The 16,543-nt window shown below is 42.7% G+C and overlaps 1 protein-coding gene across 1 annotated transcript in view; it reads right to left on the bottom strand.

The window, feature by feature from the left end:
• Positions 1-12,514, bottom strand: part of pgm1 (phosphoglucomutase 1) — a 28,412-nt gene extending 15,898 nt beyond the window's left edge. The window contains exons 1-6 of the mRNA XM_056276348.1: positions 12,195-12,514; positions 10,158-10,320; positions 7,893-8,036; positions 7,456-7,581; positions 1,437-1,627; positions 222-376 (exon numbers count right to left, since the gene is read on the bottom strand). Of these exons, the coding sequence (XP_056132323.1) occupies positions 222-376; positions 1,437-1,627; positions 7,456-7,581; positions 7,893-8,036; positions 10,158-10,320; positions 12,195-12,440 (1,025 nt within the window). The 5' untranslated portion in view covers positions 12,441-12,514. The remainder of the gene's footprint in view (positions 1-221; positions 377-1,436; positions 1,628-7,455; positions 7,582-7,892; positions 8,037-10,157; positions 10,321-12,194) is intronic.
• Between the last annotated feature and the right edge of the window lie 4,029 nt (positions 12,515-16,543).

Here is a 16,543-nt window from a genome sequence, read left to right as displayed (position 1 = left end):
AACAAACCCAAAACAAGACAAAATTGGTGAATGTCACAATATTTCTTAAACGGATCTTACACAACCTTTGTGAATACATCTGTGTGTATGAACAGCTGTTGCATGAGGGCCATTACCCATATTGTCACCCTGACTTCCAAAAAATAATAATCACGCAACACGTTTTGAGTCTTAAACCATAGCCTGACAAACCCCAAGTGATAGTGTAAGGTGTATTTTACTTGTCGAGTGCTCCGCTGGTGGGCATGCTGCGTGCCAGCCCTTTGACACCAGTCTTCTGGAAGTAAGGGATGCTGGTGATGTTTGCTGCAATGACGGCCACTGAGTCTGAGGGGTTAACGAAGAAGCCGTGCTTACCCAGCACCATGTTACGATCCTGGAGAAGAGGGAAAAGGAGCAACAGTGAGAGAGGGGCCACAAATTATAAATCTGCATCTGTTACATTTAAGAAATGGCCATTATTAGACATGGAGGGGACACCGCCAGATAAGCATCCAGATCGGCAAGCACTTGGGAGGGGTCAAGGTCATGGCTACCACTGGAAGCACTGCTTTAAGGGATGACATCATGCATTTGGACGAGACAGTACATGTGATGATAGCCACACCAGGCAGGATCCTGGACCTGATCAAGAAGGGTGTGGCTAAGGTGGGTAAAACTCAAGTTATGGTGATGGATGAGGCAGACAAGCTGCTCTCTCAGGATTATGTGGTCCTGATTGAAGAGATTATTAGTTTCTTGCCCAAGGACCGTCAGATTCCTGCTTTACTCTGCCACCTTCCCCATAAGCAGTTCATGTCCAAGCACCTGAAGAAACCCTACGACATCAACCTGATGGAGAAGCTCACCCTGAAGGGCATCACTCAATACTACGCCTATGTGACTGAGAGGCAGAAAGTCCACTGCCTAAACACACTCTTCTCTAGGCTACAGATCAACCAGTCCATCATATTTTGTAACTCTGGGTCAGAATTTCAAATTCTGCTGTATGTCTGTGTCAATGGGCAAGAGGACTCATAATATAATGAGCCTATGGTGCCATGATGAGGCGACACCTACTTTGCTGGACCCAGATTGTGTTGTACCAAGGCTAAAAAAATGGAGGAATATTCTAATTCCGACTTTTGGCATATTCTCTTATAAACTCTAGAGATACCATAAAATGTTAAATTTTGGTTTCTTCATGACACTTATAAATGAAGTACAATTAATTCAGAACATAGACCGTACAAGTAAAGAAGCTGCACCAAAACCAGGGTGAATAAAGGCCCATTAACAATGCACTTTTAATCATGTGGCATCAAAGATTTAAAACCTAGTTCTGGACCTTTGTACATCATCACCCCACTTCCATCTTTACCTTTGACCTGTACCTCATGGTACCCAACTCAAACAGATGCTGCAAATACATTTTCAAACAAGAAAAAGTGACTTACACCATCACCATCGAAGGCAGCGCCAAAGTCATATTCTCCCCCCTTCATGGTGTTAACCAGGTCAGCAGCATAGGTCAGGTTGGGGTCAGGGTGGTGACCACCAAAGTCCTCCATGGGCACACAGTTGATGGCTGAGTTTGCTGGAGAACCCAGTTCTTCACAGACTATCTTCTTCACATAGGGACCAACCACTAGAGACACAGCGAAAGTGTTGCAGAAAGGGCGCAATTATGTTTACAGTCTACTGCACACTGCCCCAGAGTTTTCCTTGGTTTTAAAGCATAACCCAAAGATTTCATAAGCCCTATGTTTGAAGTTCAACACCAGAGTGAAGGCCTTAAATATCTCTGGAAAACACATTCCAGAGCACTAACTAGAAAGAAGGCAATCTTGCTTTCCATCTAGTATTGATGAGTGGTGTGTAACAAAATTAAGGGGGAAAAAAAGCCAGCTGGCTTTCCAATCTATATTTACATGTTCCTACTCGACCTCTTCATTCCCCTCTGGAAGGCTACTGCTTATGCCCACCTTCAAGAGGGCTGGGCTCCAGATCCAGAATGTTCTCTCTCCATTAGGACCGCAGACTCACGTATTTAATTGAAGAAAGCCTAAAAGGCTTTCATTTTCCAGGACCTTTTTGATCCAAAGATAGCATGACTGTGATACAGATCTGTGGCATCATACAGCAAATTTGGAATCCTTTATTATCTTTGTCACTATTGGTGATCTGCCCGTTGCACACTTGTGCTAACTGCACTCTTGGCTATAACGCGATTTCCATTTAATGTCCTAGGATGCCTGTGGGCTGGCGCACAAATATATCAACAAAAATAAAAGAAAATGTAAATGTAAATCTTTCCGTTTGGTTACTGAAAACCTACTTCCTGGCTTGTACATAGGCTGCATTGTATTAGAAAGGCTGCACTGTATTAGAAAATGCAAACAGAAACACTCCATACACTCTATATGAAAATGCAAATAATGCTACATGCAGCTGTATAATGTAGTGTCATTTTTCATATTTCTTATGCATAGCTTGATACTTTCGGAGTATAGAAATGACAGAATTATTCATTGAATACTATGATGAACTCTTGAAATGGAGAAAAATAACCGACTCGATACCACGTATGACTAAATTAATGAAGGAATCAATGCGGGCTCAGTCATTTAGCTGTTTCTGACAAGTTCAATTTTGAAGAGGTTGGGGGCTGCAATTTTCTACTTGAGGTGAATTTCTTTGCATTTCCCATGATAAGCTACTCAGTTCACATATTTCCCAAGACAGTGGCAATCAAATTCCTACTTGCAGCCCACCACAGAGTAGCTGTTGACTGAGAAGTTCAAGATGGGTGTTACTAGCTCTGAACCCCTATAGCTCTGATGAGTAGTGATTCAACAATGGCAGATTAAGCATGATTGGGATCCGAAGGGCAGCTGAGCAGCTTGTGGACAGCCTGCTGAAAACTGTTCAAATCAACGTTAAGCAGAACACCACACCAGGCATCGTCCACAAAGCTCTGGCTGACAGTAGCTCCAACGTGGAAATGGCTGCTTCCAAGACCAGTATCATGCCTAGACCACTTGTGGTTCACAAGATCTTGGTGAAACTCATCATTAACCAGGCCCATCTGACAGTGGACTGGGTGAGTTCTGGTGTTCTTTTCAAAGACATCCAAGATCATCTCTGGTCCTTCCTTCTTTTTTTTCTTTTTTTTTAAGCATCTTTTTGATTTTTTTGAAGAAAATTAAATGAAGGATATAATGTAGAAGTTAACATACAACATGGATAATTGCCCTGTCCTTCCCCCAAACATTTCATCGAGGAAACAAAAACAAACAAAAGAAAAACAGGAGTGACAGCCATGGTAATGAGATAAAATATACAGTTCATTTTCCTTTAGACGTATAAAGTACAGCGACTGTGCAGACAATAGAGCAGTAACAACGCGAAGTGTGCCACACAAATGTAGAGCATAGCACAAAAATACTAGATATTTTCAATGGAAATGTGCATACTACAATATCAAACTCCTATACAGGACAAGCTAGGAGGGATTCATGAGTCTAGAGTGTGTTGCAGAGCTTCACTTTCAAGAGATGTAGAAAAGGGTCCCAAATTTTGTAGAATTCACAAAGCTTACGTTTGAGATGTTGCGTTAATTTTTCCAGTGCCAGACAAGATGATTGTTCTTTACGCCAGGGACTGATATGAGGGCATGGCACATTTTTCCAGTCGATAATGACCCGAGGTTTTGTGTGAATTTTGGCACTTACTTGTGTTGTTGTCCCCTGACTAGATCCTTGCTTGTGTTATATTAACTCTCAGATGTATGTCGCTTTGGATAAAAGCATCTGCTTTTATCTTTTCTTTTTAGTTAAAGAAAATGTCTATATACTGTGTACTCCCAAATATTCTAAAAAACCAGGATCATTTAACCATTTTGGATGGAGCTGCCACCTCTGAGGTCCATCAGTTTTGAGTCATCATAAATGACTGGACCATGGTCTGAGATCATGATGGAATCATAAATACAATATTTCACTCTGGGAAAACGGTCATTGGAAACCAAAAATAATAAATTTGAGAGTGACGTTTAATAACATTTGAGCAACAAGAATATTCCCTGTTATTAGGAAACAATCTTCTCCAGGGGTCACATAAGTTCTTCTTAAGTTCAAGGTGAGGAGAGATTGTGCAGTTGAAGTCTATAGCAATCAGAAATGTATTTGATAGGTCACTAGTAAGGCCAGTGGTAAGAATAGAGTTTCAAAAAATTTGGAGCAGTCATAATTGGGTCCATACATATAGACCATGGTAATATTTTCATTTAAAAGTGAACCTTGTATAATCAGATATCTTCCCGCAGGGTCTGAAATTACTTTGGAAACTTGGAAGGGAAGCAACTTGTGGATAGTGTAATGACTCCCCTAGTATCAGAAGAAAATGAAGCTGAAAAGACTTGGCCAGACCATCATCTCTGCACTTTTGTTATATCTTTTGATGATAAGTGAGATTCTTGTAGAAATATAACTGTTGATTTAAGTTATTTGATCCTTGTCCTGACCTGCTTTAATTTAGCCAGTTTCCCCAGGCCTCTCCATTCCAAGAAGTTATCTTTACATTTGAGTCACCAATCTGCATTATCAGTACTTCTGCATTATCAATTAAGTATGTCTATCATGCTCATTATTTTCTAAACACAAGCTATCATTAAAAAAAAAAAAAAAAAAAAACACAAAACAAAAGTACTGTATGAAAGTGCCCCCCCCACACCATACAGATGAATACACAACATAGCGCAAATCTGATCCTACTAAGAGGAGCAGAATAACATTACTCCAACACATGTTAACACTTTGTCTGTCCCCTCGTACAGTGGCATACAAGAGTCCATGAAATACTCAAAAATAAAGAGAAACGCAAGAGCAATCTTCCTCTGAGCGTCCCATAATATAAAGCGGAGTTGGAAATAACAGATTGTTGCAAATGATTATCATAGAATAGGTTAACTTGGAGAGCCGACAGGAACAAAATTACAGTTAGAACTAAACATGTATGCTAAGCAGTATTTAACCCATTGTGGTAAGATTGTTAAATCAACAATGGACATTTGAGAAAGAAAAAGAATAAATGTCTTGTTAGTTCCGTGCACCTTTAGTAGGAGAAGAAATAACTAACCAAATGGCTCAATTGTTATCCCCTGACAGCAGGGATTCTGCTCATCTTGAGCCATTCAAATCACTCCGTTTGGCTGGATGGTAGACTACGGACATAGGCTGCGACCTCTGTCGGATGTTAAAAGACCTGAGAACAGCCTGCGTATGTGAGCTGGAGCTTGCTTGGGTGGATCATCTTGTATTGGATGTTCCAAGGCTTTCGGTTGTTGTTTAAGCTCATCAAAATGCTTCCTTTAATGTGTGTCTCCCCAGCAACATCCTGGAAAGACTTCACTTGTCGTTAGCCAAACATCATTTTTCCGTTAGCCCTGGCTCCCCTCATCAGTCGTTCATTGTCTCTGGAGTTCAGGAAGTGCATTATGAGCACCCTGGGGAAGTTACAGTCCTGACGTCCCTGCAGACAGTGAGCTCGTTCAACGATGACCTGGTTAGGGGAGGTGTCAGGGCCCAGTGCCTCAGGGAACCACCACTCCCAAGAAAACTGAAGCATCACACCCCTCTGCCCCCTCTGGAAGTTTGATGATGCAAAGATCGCTGCATCTGCTATGGTTGTCCTGGTCCTCCATTTTTTTGCGCCGAGTGTCTCTACCAGTATCTCGACTGAAGAGGTCACTTAGATGAGTGACAAAACGTTTCTGCCAAATGAACTGATTCAACTTCCTTTGAGCATCTCTACTTGTTTCTGGAGAGTCTGTACTCTGTAAAATAGAGATGTTGCCTTCCGTGTCACTGATATGTTGTTCAGCTTCTGAGAGTCTGCCAGAAAACTCGCTGAAGTTCTGTTTATTCCCTTGTATGACTGTTAGGACACCCGTGAATTTCACAGGGAACTCATCTTTCATGCTGGTGATAGCGCTGATGATCTTGTTTCCTTCATGAGCTAATTTAGCCGAGTTGCTCTTATCTAGCATGGTGGAGGGTTCAACAGGTTCTGGATTGCTGTCGCCATTGAGGATATTGGGATGTCCTTGCTCATTTCCCTTCGCATGAGATGACATTTCACAGACAGTAATCTTGGGGATACAGACTGAGTACTTTGAGACATTTTTTCAAGTATTTAAGGTAAAAGTAAAGGATTAGCCACTTAGCACAGAGGGAGCAAATGTCATTGTGTGTACTCACGTCGCCGCCATGATTTGGCTAACAGTAACTGTGTTTCTATAACATATTTTATGTGCATTTTGAAGTATCACATTAGAAAAGGTTTATCAGGCAAAATTAAAAAAAAACTTCCTCAATTTCGATTTCAGACCCCTCCTTCCCTTCAGCAGAGCACACAAGACTCTGCAGTGACTAAACACCCACCTTTCACTACAATCGAATAAGATAAAGTGATCAGGAATGGGACTTCAGCAGAGAAGATCACTTGCCTTAACAACACAGAAATTAAGGAAAGAGGGAGGAAGAAATCATGTGGGGAAAAAAGAGGAACCAAAGGGAGATCCTGAAGGCCATCTCATCCAGCTGTCTATGGTCAAAGACATCATATTTGATAATGCATATCATGAATTTGACCCATATTCACTGCAGCAAGACTACCTTGCATGTCATGACAACATGGTACAGCGTGGCCACTTCCTACTCCAGAGGAAAGCGGATATATATATATAAAGACTTTTCTTTAAAACAATAGAGAAACTCAAGTGAGTTCTCAAGCAGCAAGGTTAGACCTGCATTCATGGAGTGGCTTGGAGAGCACCGTCATCAGTATCCACACTGGGAAATGATAAAAACTCTGTGACAAGATTGGTGAAATCACAATAAATTCCCGAGACCCACTGTGACCTTTGGAGAAGGCATGAAGAGTAGAGACGACAGACTATTCAACATGAACATCCCAAGGAAAAGGGTGCTGATGAAGATAGGCCAAAGACCGGGTTGGAAGAGTTCTGTCAGGAGGAGCAAGAGATGGCCTTGGCAGATGTGTATGCTCCTGTTCCAAAATCCCAGAAGAAGGAGAATTTCCTGAAGAGGCCTGGGGGCCCTTTGAACAGCTTATTTTGTTGCTTTCAGAGAAATGACGCCGTGGACTGAACCAGATACACACTGGTCCGGAAGGCTATAGAACTGTACATAGATGAATATTTATCTTATTCTATTCCTATTTTATTTGTATTACTTTGATTCTTAATGTATTACCTTATGTTTACTAATCTTTGACAATTTCATTCATATTAAATTATTTCTTCTGGTTTGAATTTGTTCCCTTGGCCTTCTTAATCCTATGATATAGTAATTTTGCTTTTTGTATGACTTTTTATGATTTTGTAACTGATTAGATGCGTAGTATCTACCCATTTAACCAAAGGGTACTGGTTCAAGTTGTGCCACTCCATACCTCCGTGCATGGCGTCCAGACGAACATTTATATGCTTGGCTCCTGAGAGAAGTTCCTTCAGTGCAGCAAAGTCAAAGATGCCCCTCAGCATCTCAGCATAGGCCTCCACAGAATCCACTATCTCCACTGTGACAAGATAAAATGGAAACACAATACAATAAAAAAAAGCAGGAAATGGTAAGATAAAATGGCCGGGAGCTTAACTTTTTTCCACATGCTGATCAAAACGGTTTAGGGAAATTGAATTAATGAAATGAACAGCATTCTAATATTAGTTTCGTGAAGTATGTTCCCTGTTTAGATCCCAATGAACATAAATAGATGTACAAACAAAAAGATAAACCATATTTTCATCTTGCCAATCTCCAATACCGACCTCTGAAAGCTTAAATCTCCCATCAGTTGAAGGTGGGGCTTTGCTCTCCTTACCACTGTACCTGTGAATGGCTTGAAGGTGTCAACTTCAAATGTCTGCTTGCCAATCTTGGATATGTCTGCTTTCAGGTCTGGGCAGATGTGGTACTCTTGGATACTTTTGCTGATCTCAAAGATTTTGTTTGTGATTCCCTCTGGGGCAGGTCCTGGAGACAAAACAAGATGTAGGGGGAAAGACTGCTTGCTTTTTATTTACATAGCCACAACAAAGGAGTCACTGAAAACATACATATAGTATATAATATGGCAACTGTTGCTCCACCCCTAAAAGGAACTATTTGGACACTTGTATTATAAAACAGCACCTATAGGTCTATCTCTTTAATTGCCCCGATGGTCAATGATTATTTGTTCTCCAGCTACCTACTTTTTGCTCCAAGCTACAGGCATTTAGTCAATTGTACATTAAGAAGAGCAACTTTTGGATCACACATGCTACTTTGATGAAGGCCTTCAACCCTTGCTAGGCCTCCTGCGTGAGATGTTGGACCCCGATACACTGAGCGACACCAGGTTAAGTTAATAATTGCTACTTGCATCAGAGGCTGCAAGTGTAAAATGAGATAAGCTGGAGGCAGAGCAGCTATAGCGGTGGCAAAGGGGAACCCTCTGGACCTTCAAGGTATTCAGTGAATACCTAAGAAAAAAATATTCAAAGAATTTTTGTATTCTTAATAAATACTTTTTAATTATTTTTATTCACTGAAATAACTGTAATAATTTCTAGATCATCATTATAAACTTGGACTAATATGTCTTGGCAAACAGTGGGTTAACATAATGGAACGGGAAATGGACCAATCACAATTTTTCTTCTGATGGTATCTGGGTGAATCAGCGGCTCCCCCATGCCAGGACCTTCGGTAACTGTAACCGAATACCTGTGTAATTCAAGTCAACGCGGGCATGAATTTGATTTTGACAGTTGTCTTAGCCCATCATATTTTGTTGAGTTGTGGGTGGGACAATATACCGACATCTTCCGGGTATTCGGGAATTTGATAAGCGACCAGCAAAGGTAGTCAGTGAGTGAGCAAGGGGGAAAAAGAGACGACAGAACGACAATGAAGGATTTAGAGAGCAGCGAAACGGCGGGCGTTAGTGAAGAAGACCGTGTGGCTGAATTAATAGAAACTCTATTTTCTAGATTGCCTTTTCAGGAAAAACTAGAAATAATCCAGAAAGGTCGACCATCACCCGCCTTGCCAGGATTGGTGCAAGCTACCAAGAGCTACCAGAGGCATTTTCAAACTGGCGGCTACAGTCGCTTTCCGTGGCTAACGGGCAGCCTGCGCACCAACATGCTGGACTGCTGGGATTTCTTGCTTTTCAATCCCGACAAGGGGCCCTGGTCCAGCACGGGATTCAATCATTTGAGTTGCTTAACTAAAGCAGCTCTGAAACATCAGTCCACCCCAGACACCTGCTTGCCACTGTTTCTCTGAAAACATCTGGAAACACACATATTGGCCTGCAGCTGAGTGAGCAACAGCAGAGAGACCACTGCACACAACCAGAAGGTGCGTATGTGCAGAAATATGTCACCAAACTAACTTTTCCAATTTGTCACACCAGCATATGATTTGACAATCAGACCAAAACAGTTTCAGTTTCAGACATCCATTAATTGTGTAGTCGCACTGGTGTTACCTTTGAAAAAAAAAAATGGTCGCAAAATGTCTGGAGTCAGCCTTGATCCTCATCCTCACTGAAAATTCACCTCTATTTTCAGTGATGATGAGCCAACGCACCTCCACCACAGTGGTGGAGGTGTGTTGGCTGGGTACCTGCATTTGGAAGAGGACTGATCCCATTCTAAAGTTGCGATCCATGAAAATACTCTAGATTTTTCAATCGCACAAATTATGAGGACATTTGCTCGTCTGCTGCACAATTTACAGCCGTTTGCAGCTAATTTACAACTTTATTACAATTCTATTATAACTATAATCATTTCGTTTGGATATTATTTCATTTAGATATTGTTCACAGCCTCCTTCACTACTACAAACACAACTTTTACTGCTACTACATTTATTGCTAATGCTACAACTGCTATTACTACTACTACTGCTACTAATCATAAAATCAACAGGGCTTTAGCAAGCTAAGGGATATATGAGAGCAAATTAGTCGATAGGATTCACTATCTGTGTTTGTCAGTCTGCTGTCAAACCCGATAAGGTGATAACTTGGTTTGACTAAGCTGCATCACGGAGCCTGAGGAGTATAGTGTACACAGTAGTATACTAGTTACAATCACTCACCTCCACTGGAGATATTGTACTTAATGCCAAAGTCTCCACTGGGACCACCTGGGTTGTGGCTGGCTGTTAGAATGATCCCACCCACGGCCTTAATCTTGCGGATCACACAGGAGACTGCTGGTGTTGACATGATGCCATTTTGGCCAATCACCAGGTGATTAATCTGTAAGTAAACACACACACACACACACACACACACAAGACACAATGCACACATGAATTCCAATACAAGTAAAGGGGAGGAGCAGGGATGGACACACTAAGCTAATCTAAATACGCTTACACTGTACTGCTGTCTTAGGATGTGATGTCATTGGAGATGTGAAGGTGAAGCAAAACTGGAAACTACATTTGAGATCGCAATGAAAATGTTTTGATGAATGACATGTGAGTGAACTACACCTTTTCATAGGTCGGCCTCTTAAGACAGTTTGCGTTGCATTAATGATCTTTTACTGCTCTATCCCAAAGCCTAATCAATATCCAAGAATTTTTCCCATCTGCTAGGTTTGTACCAGTCCGGTGTCCCTGCTGATACACTAATTTGCCGTGCAGCTCCATGCTGCACGGCAATATTACATAACAAACAAGAGCCTAGGCCCTCTATCATTTCTCCATCTACTGTAGCAACAGTAGATAGTTGTCTACAGTAGATAGTTATGGTCTGATATATCATTATTTATATTTTTAATATTGAGGTTGAATCCCCAGAAAACTGGCTGGACAACCATAACTTAACCCTGCGTTAACCTGCCAGGGCAACCATGACTTAACCCTTAGTTCCTGGGTTGAATTCTGTCCCCAATACGTGTCCACCACAAGGTGAACATAAACACAGAGACAACTTGCACCATTTTCCAAAGCATACATTAAGATGGTATTAAAGTTTCATTGTTGTTGCAGCATCCGATTCCGTTTATTTAAACAACACTTACCGCAAAGTCACAATCATGATATAAAATGAAATTCAAATCAATAAAGCAATAAAGCCACCAGCCTAGAATCAGAGCAAGAATATGTAATAGCAGCACGCATGTTTTGGCTGACCCCTAACTTGAAAACGATGCCCTTATTATGAGCCAAGGAATCTCTCTGTGTATCTTCACCATGCAGTACCAATGATTCTGACTGAGCACATGAATATGTTGTTGCGGACATACTATGTGTCCTTGGGTACGGTTCGGCTCCTCTGCTTCCAACATTTCCCTCGATTTAGCTGGCGCGGAAATGACAAAGAAACACAGACCCAGGTCAATAATTTGGGGGGAAATTTTCACATAATCTGCTCACCTTTAAGAGCATGAACGTTGCAGCCTGCAGCTGTCATTTGTATTTGGGCATGGATGAAGGGGCCCGTCGCTGCAGCCGTGCCCGGACCATATGCAGAGCAACGTGACAGGCTGCACGGCGCACGCCACGCCCCCTCTTTCGCCTATGGTTCCACAGGGGGCATCACACAGCACCCCCCCATTATGAAACAAACCCATTTTCTAACCGTGATGTTTTTGTTTAAAACTGATCCAAACGAACCGAGTAAATCGTCCGAACCGAGTGAGCAGGGGGGGGGGGCTCATTGCGTTGAAATGTCAAAGGTGCCTCTTTACATGCGAATGACCTCGGTGCACTTTCGCCGAGAAGATCACCGCGGTCATCTGGCACCGGGGGTCTCCAGCGACCCCTATCATTTTCACATTCGCAAGGGTCCGACGCGAAGCACGTCACATGACCACTAACGCGGTGAGCGCTTGGACACAAACGCCGTCGCTGTTGACAACGCAAATGTTTTATTGTGCTTTAGACCAAAAATCCCGTCAGGGAAAGCTCGGAACAACATGCACCTAAGTCGGAAGGTGAAGAGCGTCGTTTCTCAGCTGGGACAGCGTAACGTTGCCAAACGTGTCAACTAGTTGCCTCGACTGCAGGCGTGCCGTGTGGCGGGTGGGGGCAGCACTGACTAATAGGGAGTTTTCATAGCTTCAAAAATCAAGGCAAGACCAGCTGTAGAAAAAAAACACAGAAGAAGCCTTTTCAACTAACCCCGTTGGCAGCAGCGATCTGGATGATCAGCTGAATGGCGTCTTTCATGAAAAACCTGCCGTCCCCTCCCACCACCAGGCTGGCTGCCTGGCGCTCGGCGGGGTCGATGACGGAGATAATGCTCTGGATGAAGTTTTCCGCATAGTGCTGGTTCTGCTGGAACACCGTCACCCGCTTCCTCAGGCCGCTGGTGCCGGGCTTCTGGTCCGTGTACGGCTTAGTTTTCACAACTGTTACCTTCACCATTTTCCCCCCGGTGTTTGCTCGCTGACCCGCCCGTGTGATCCGCACTTCGGCTCGGTGGAGGATAGCGCAGAGAGCGAACGCACCCCCGAGTACCCTCCCTCCCTCTCCTCCTTCTCGCAAGCCACGCCCCCTCTGGTTTAAAGCGGAAGGCTGTGCTTCAAGTTCAACCAAGTTGTTTTCTTTTCATACATACATACATCCATAATAAACATAAAACTAATATCTTTAATAAAGTCAATTTGCCTAGAAGCATAGCCATAAAAACAATTGTGTTGTTGTGAGATTAAAAGAAATAAGATAGACTAAAAGCAATAAATGTGAAATTTCCAGACACTGCAGCACAATTATCAATATCAACAGCACACATTGTTGGATTATTATTTTAGCTGGATGCTCGTCATAATGATAAACGAGTGCCTCTTCTTGTGAAATGGAAAGAGTGTATATTCAGCTAACAGTGGATGTGACTTGTCACTACAAACCTTGTGCGCCTTTCTGGTTAGTTAAGAGAGGTACAATTTATAGAGACGAGACTGTTGCATCCAAATGCTCTTACTACAAGTTTTCATTGCCTTGGCCAGCTTTCCCTGTGTGATTTTTGAATATCCAAGCCGACATACAATATGTAGGACAGTGTAGTTTCTGTGAAGGATTTGTAAAATAGGACAAGGGGGGTCCTATCAAGTTTGAAAGAATTCAGTTTTCTAAGCGAGTACAGATGTTCTGTACGTTTTAATTACGGCATCTGTGCATTGATGCCAAGACAGTCGTTGATGAAGAGGCCGAGGGATGTGTCGCAGTTCACAATTTCAATCCTCTCTCCTCTGATCACTGATGGTATAGGAAGGGGGAGGGTCACCCTTATACTGTACACTAAATTGATATGATCACTTACGCTGTTTTCTGCTATCCCCTAGTTAATGACTTCCTACATGCCAACAGCAGTACTCTTAAAAGATTTGTAAGTTATATTTATATGTTATGATAAGACTAAAGGTAAGTTACAATGCACGTAGGGAGTCAGCAACACCTTAAGGGACGGCAACACACTACACGCATTTGCTCATACTGAGAAGTCAAATAGCTGAATTTAGAATTGTGAGAGTAATCATGCAGTTTTGCATCGTTGGGTTGTTTCAGGTTGCTTTTAACCAACTTCATTCCTTCTTTCTTTGGAGGGTTTGGTAGGGAATCATTTGGTCACCTATGGACCTCACATTCAAGTCTTACACATCATCAGGAATGACTCCTGGGAGTCATTTGGCAGGCATGTCTTAATGTGGAATAATAATGAATGTAAACTGTAAAATGTGGTGGTAACAGAAAGGTGAGAGATGTGGGAAGGTGCCTGGAAAGTTTCTCTGTGATACTGCCCCCAAAAGTATTTGCCTCAGTATATCCTTTTTTTTTTCGGATGGAATTTTGGTGATACAGAGATACCATTGAAAAGGGAATTCTGAAATCAATGCATTTCACATTTTACACATTGCAATGGGAGGTCACAATTCAGAACGACAGAGATGTTGTGAAATCTGTCCGTCTAGGTCTCAACTGTTTGCCTATTGCATCACAGTGTTTGATCACCAGCTAAAGCAGAACAATGTTAATCAGACCTGTCACCACGACACTGCAGCCTGACTGAACTTATAATAACGTGCTGTGAGACAAAAAAAATCTATCTAGCTGTCTGTCTGTCTGTCTGGCAGCACACTGGCCCAGCGGTTAGTACTGTTGCCTCACAGCAAGAAGGTCCTGGGTTTGAACAGCAGGGCATCCCAGGTTCTTTCTGTGTGGACTTTGCATATTCTCCCCGTGTCTGTGTGGGTTTCCTCTGGTGCAAAACCTCCAAAATCATGTTTAAAACACAAATGTCAGCATTTTCAGTGTATCCCTTGAAACCAAGAGATACTTAGTGATTTTGCGATCATTACAAGTGATCTAAAAATTTAGAGGAATTCATTAAAAAATTTCCCCACACATAAATCAAAGCCATTGGCACTTTCTCTGCATTCAGCCCAAACTTCTTCTGATTCGACTGGAAGTGTACAGTGTTGAAAGCAGATTTAACTTTCTCCATCACCTTGGAGGCGAGAGGAGCTTTGGGGAAAGTGGTAAACTGTGAATTGTTTCCACCTTGCATTGCATCAGCGGATCCGTGTTTGGTTTTATGGTGTTCATATATAAAATCGCAAAGCAACAATCGTTACATTGTTGCTTAATAGGAATTACAGACTGCTACCAAACAACAAACCAATAAAATCACACCTAGGAACGTTGACTCGTTGTAAAATACTACCAATTATAGTACAACGCTGATTAAATAAAACCGAGGAACACTTTTAACAAAGCAGCCATTCAAAGTGACTCTTAGTGATGTAACTCAGCTCAACCAGTCACAAAGTTCCCAACTCCTGTGTCGAGAAAGGAAGAGCACACAGGAGCGATCGAGATTAAATACTTCTCACATGTCATGTGACATTTAGTTAGGTGGTTCTACTGTTACAGCAGAGAAAGTCAAAGGGCAAAATAATGGCCTGCGAGATATAAATAGGAGGTCAAGACTGCGCCCGTCTGGAAAGGCCAAGGTTGAATAACGTTTAGACTTGAGTGCAAAGCAGAGGAATGTTTTTTCACTGCCAACTTAACATCCCCAAGCCCAACGCCCGGCCTACGATACATTAATAACGTGGATCTGGAAGAGAGAACAGTGACCAGTGGCTATCACTGTGATTATGCTTACATGTAGGCTGCAGCGGGAGAGAACTCATAACTAAGACGTGGTTGTGCTAGTGATTCAGTGCACAGTGACTATTTATATAGGCGATAATATTTCTACCACATTAAGTTTCAATCAGATCTGGACCCATTAGCCTACTCTGGTTTAACTGAGGAATTTATATGCGAAATATTCATTTTGATTAAGTAATCTATTGCCTCGGTTACCTTAATATCTGACTAATTGTAATCACACAGACAGTATCTTTGAGTTAACAGCAGGATCAGTTCCTTTTAGGACATTCGAGTCTTTGACGTCAAACAGTTTTACAACCTCTACCAGGGTCTGTAACACAAGTGTTAAAGAGTCGTTTTTTCGTCTTGAGGTCTGGCCTCACAAGACTGGCAGTTTTTTATAGCAGTGGCATAGCCGTGTTGAGTTAGGATACTGAAATCCACTGATGAATCCTACCATCATCATAATCGGCGGTCACTCGGGGTCGAGTATAACTGTCCTTTTGGGTCCCTCTGGGTCTTCAGGTGGGCGTAGAGGCTGATCCTGGGGCCGCATAATTGGAGGATGCCTGCACATGACAGCTTTATACGTGGAGAGGCTGATGTGCCTGCAGCCACCACACGGTCCTTGGCAGGGGGTGGCCAGAATCCGATGGCATGGAGAACCAAGACGATTGAGGACCACCCTCTGTTGCAGCCTTCATCCGCCTTCACTGCCACTCTGACCTGGAGGCTTTTTCCTCCAGTTCTGCCGTTGAGGTCTTTGTTGGATCGTGCTTCGTCTGGAAACTCCCCCTTGACCTATCCGCCTTGAGTGACCCTATTAGGAGCCACGCTCCGGACGGCATAGCTGTTGGGATCATCGGTACACACAAGCTTCTCCATCACGGCAAGGTGGCGATCCATGAGAAGACTTGCACTATGCCGGCATACTGTAACATAGATTATGAAGTTAAAGAATGGCACTGCATCTACGGTCTGATTTCCTGGCTGCACCCCTCTTCATCACAACATATTAAGAGGGGACGGGAGGAGGACCTGGGAGTAGAGATCACAGACGACCAGTGGGAGGTAATTCTACGGCGGGTCCACTCCTCCTCAATTTGTGCTAGACATGGACTGATTCAATGTAAAATTGTACACCGTACACATTTAACTAAAGGTAGGTTAGCTAAGATCTATGATAACACTGATCCCGCCTGTGACAGACGCCATCAGGCCCCGGCCACATGTAGTCACATGTTTTGGTCCTGCCCTTCCCTGTTCAGGTTTTGGTCAGACATTTTTAAAATAATTTCAAATAGTGTTGAGATTCCAATTAGGCCGACAGCTTTAGCAGCTTGTTTCGGTGTCCCTCCTGCTGACCTGCCATG

This window comes from Lampris incognitus, chromosome 3, assembly GCF_029633865.1.
Source record: "Lampris incognitus isolate fLamInc1 chromosome 3, fLamInc1.hap2, whole genome shotgun sequence".
NCBI lineage: Eukaryota > Metazoa > Chordata > Actinopteri > Lampriformes > Lampridae > Lampris > Lampris incognitus.
The sequence above is the reverse complement of the archived record's forward strand: the minus strand, read 5'-3'. Positions and strand labels throughout refer to the sequence as shown.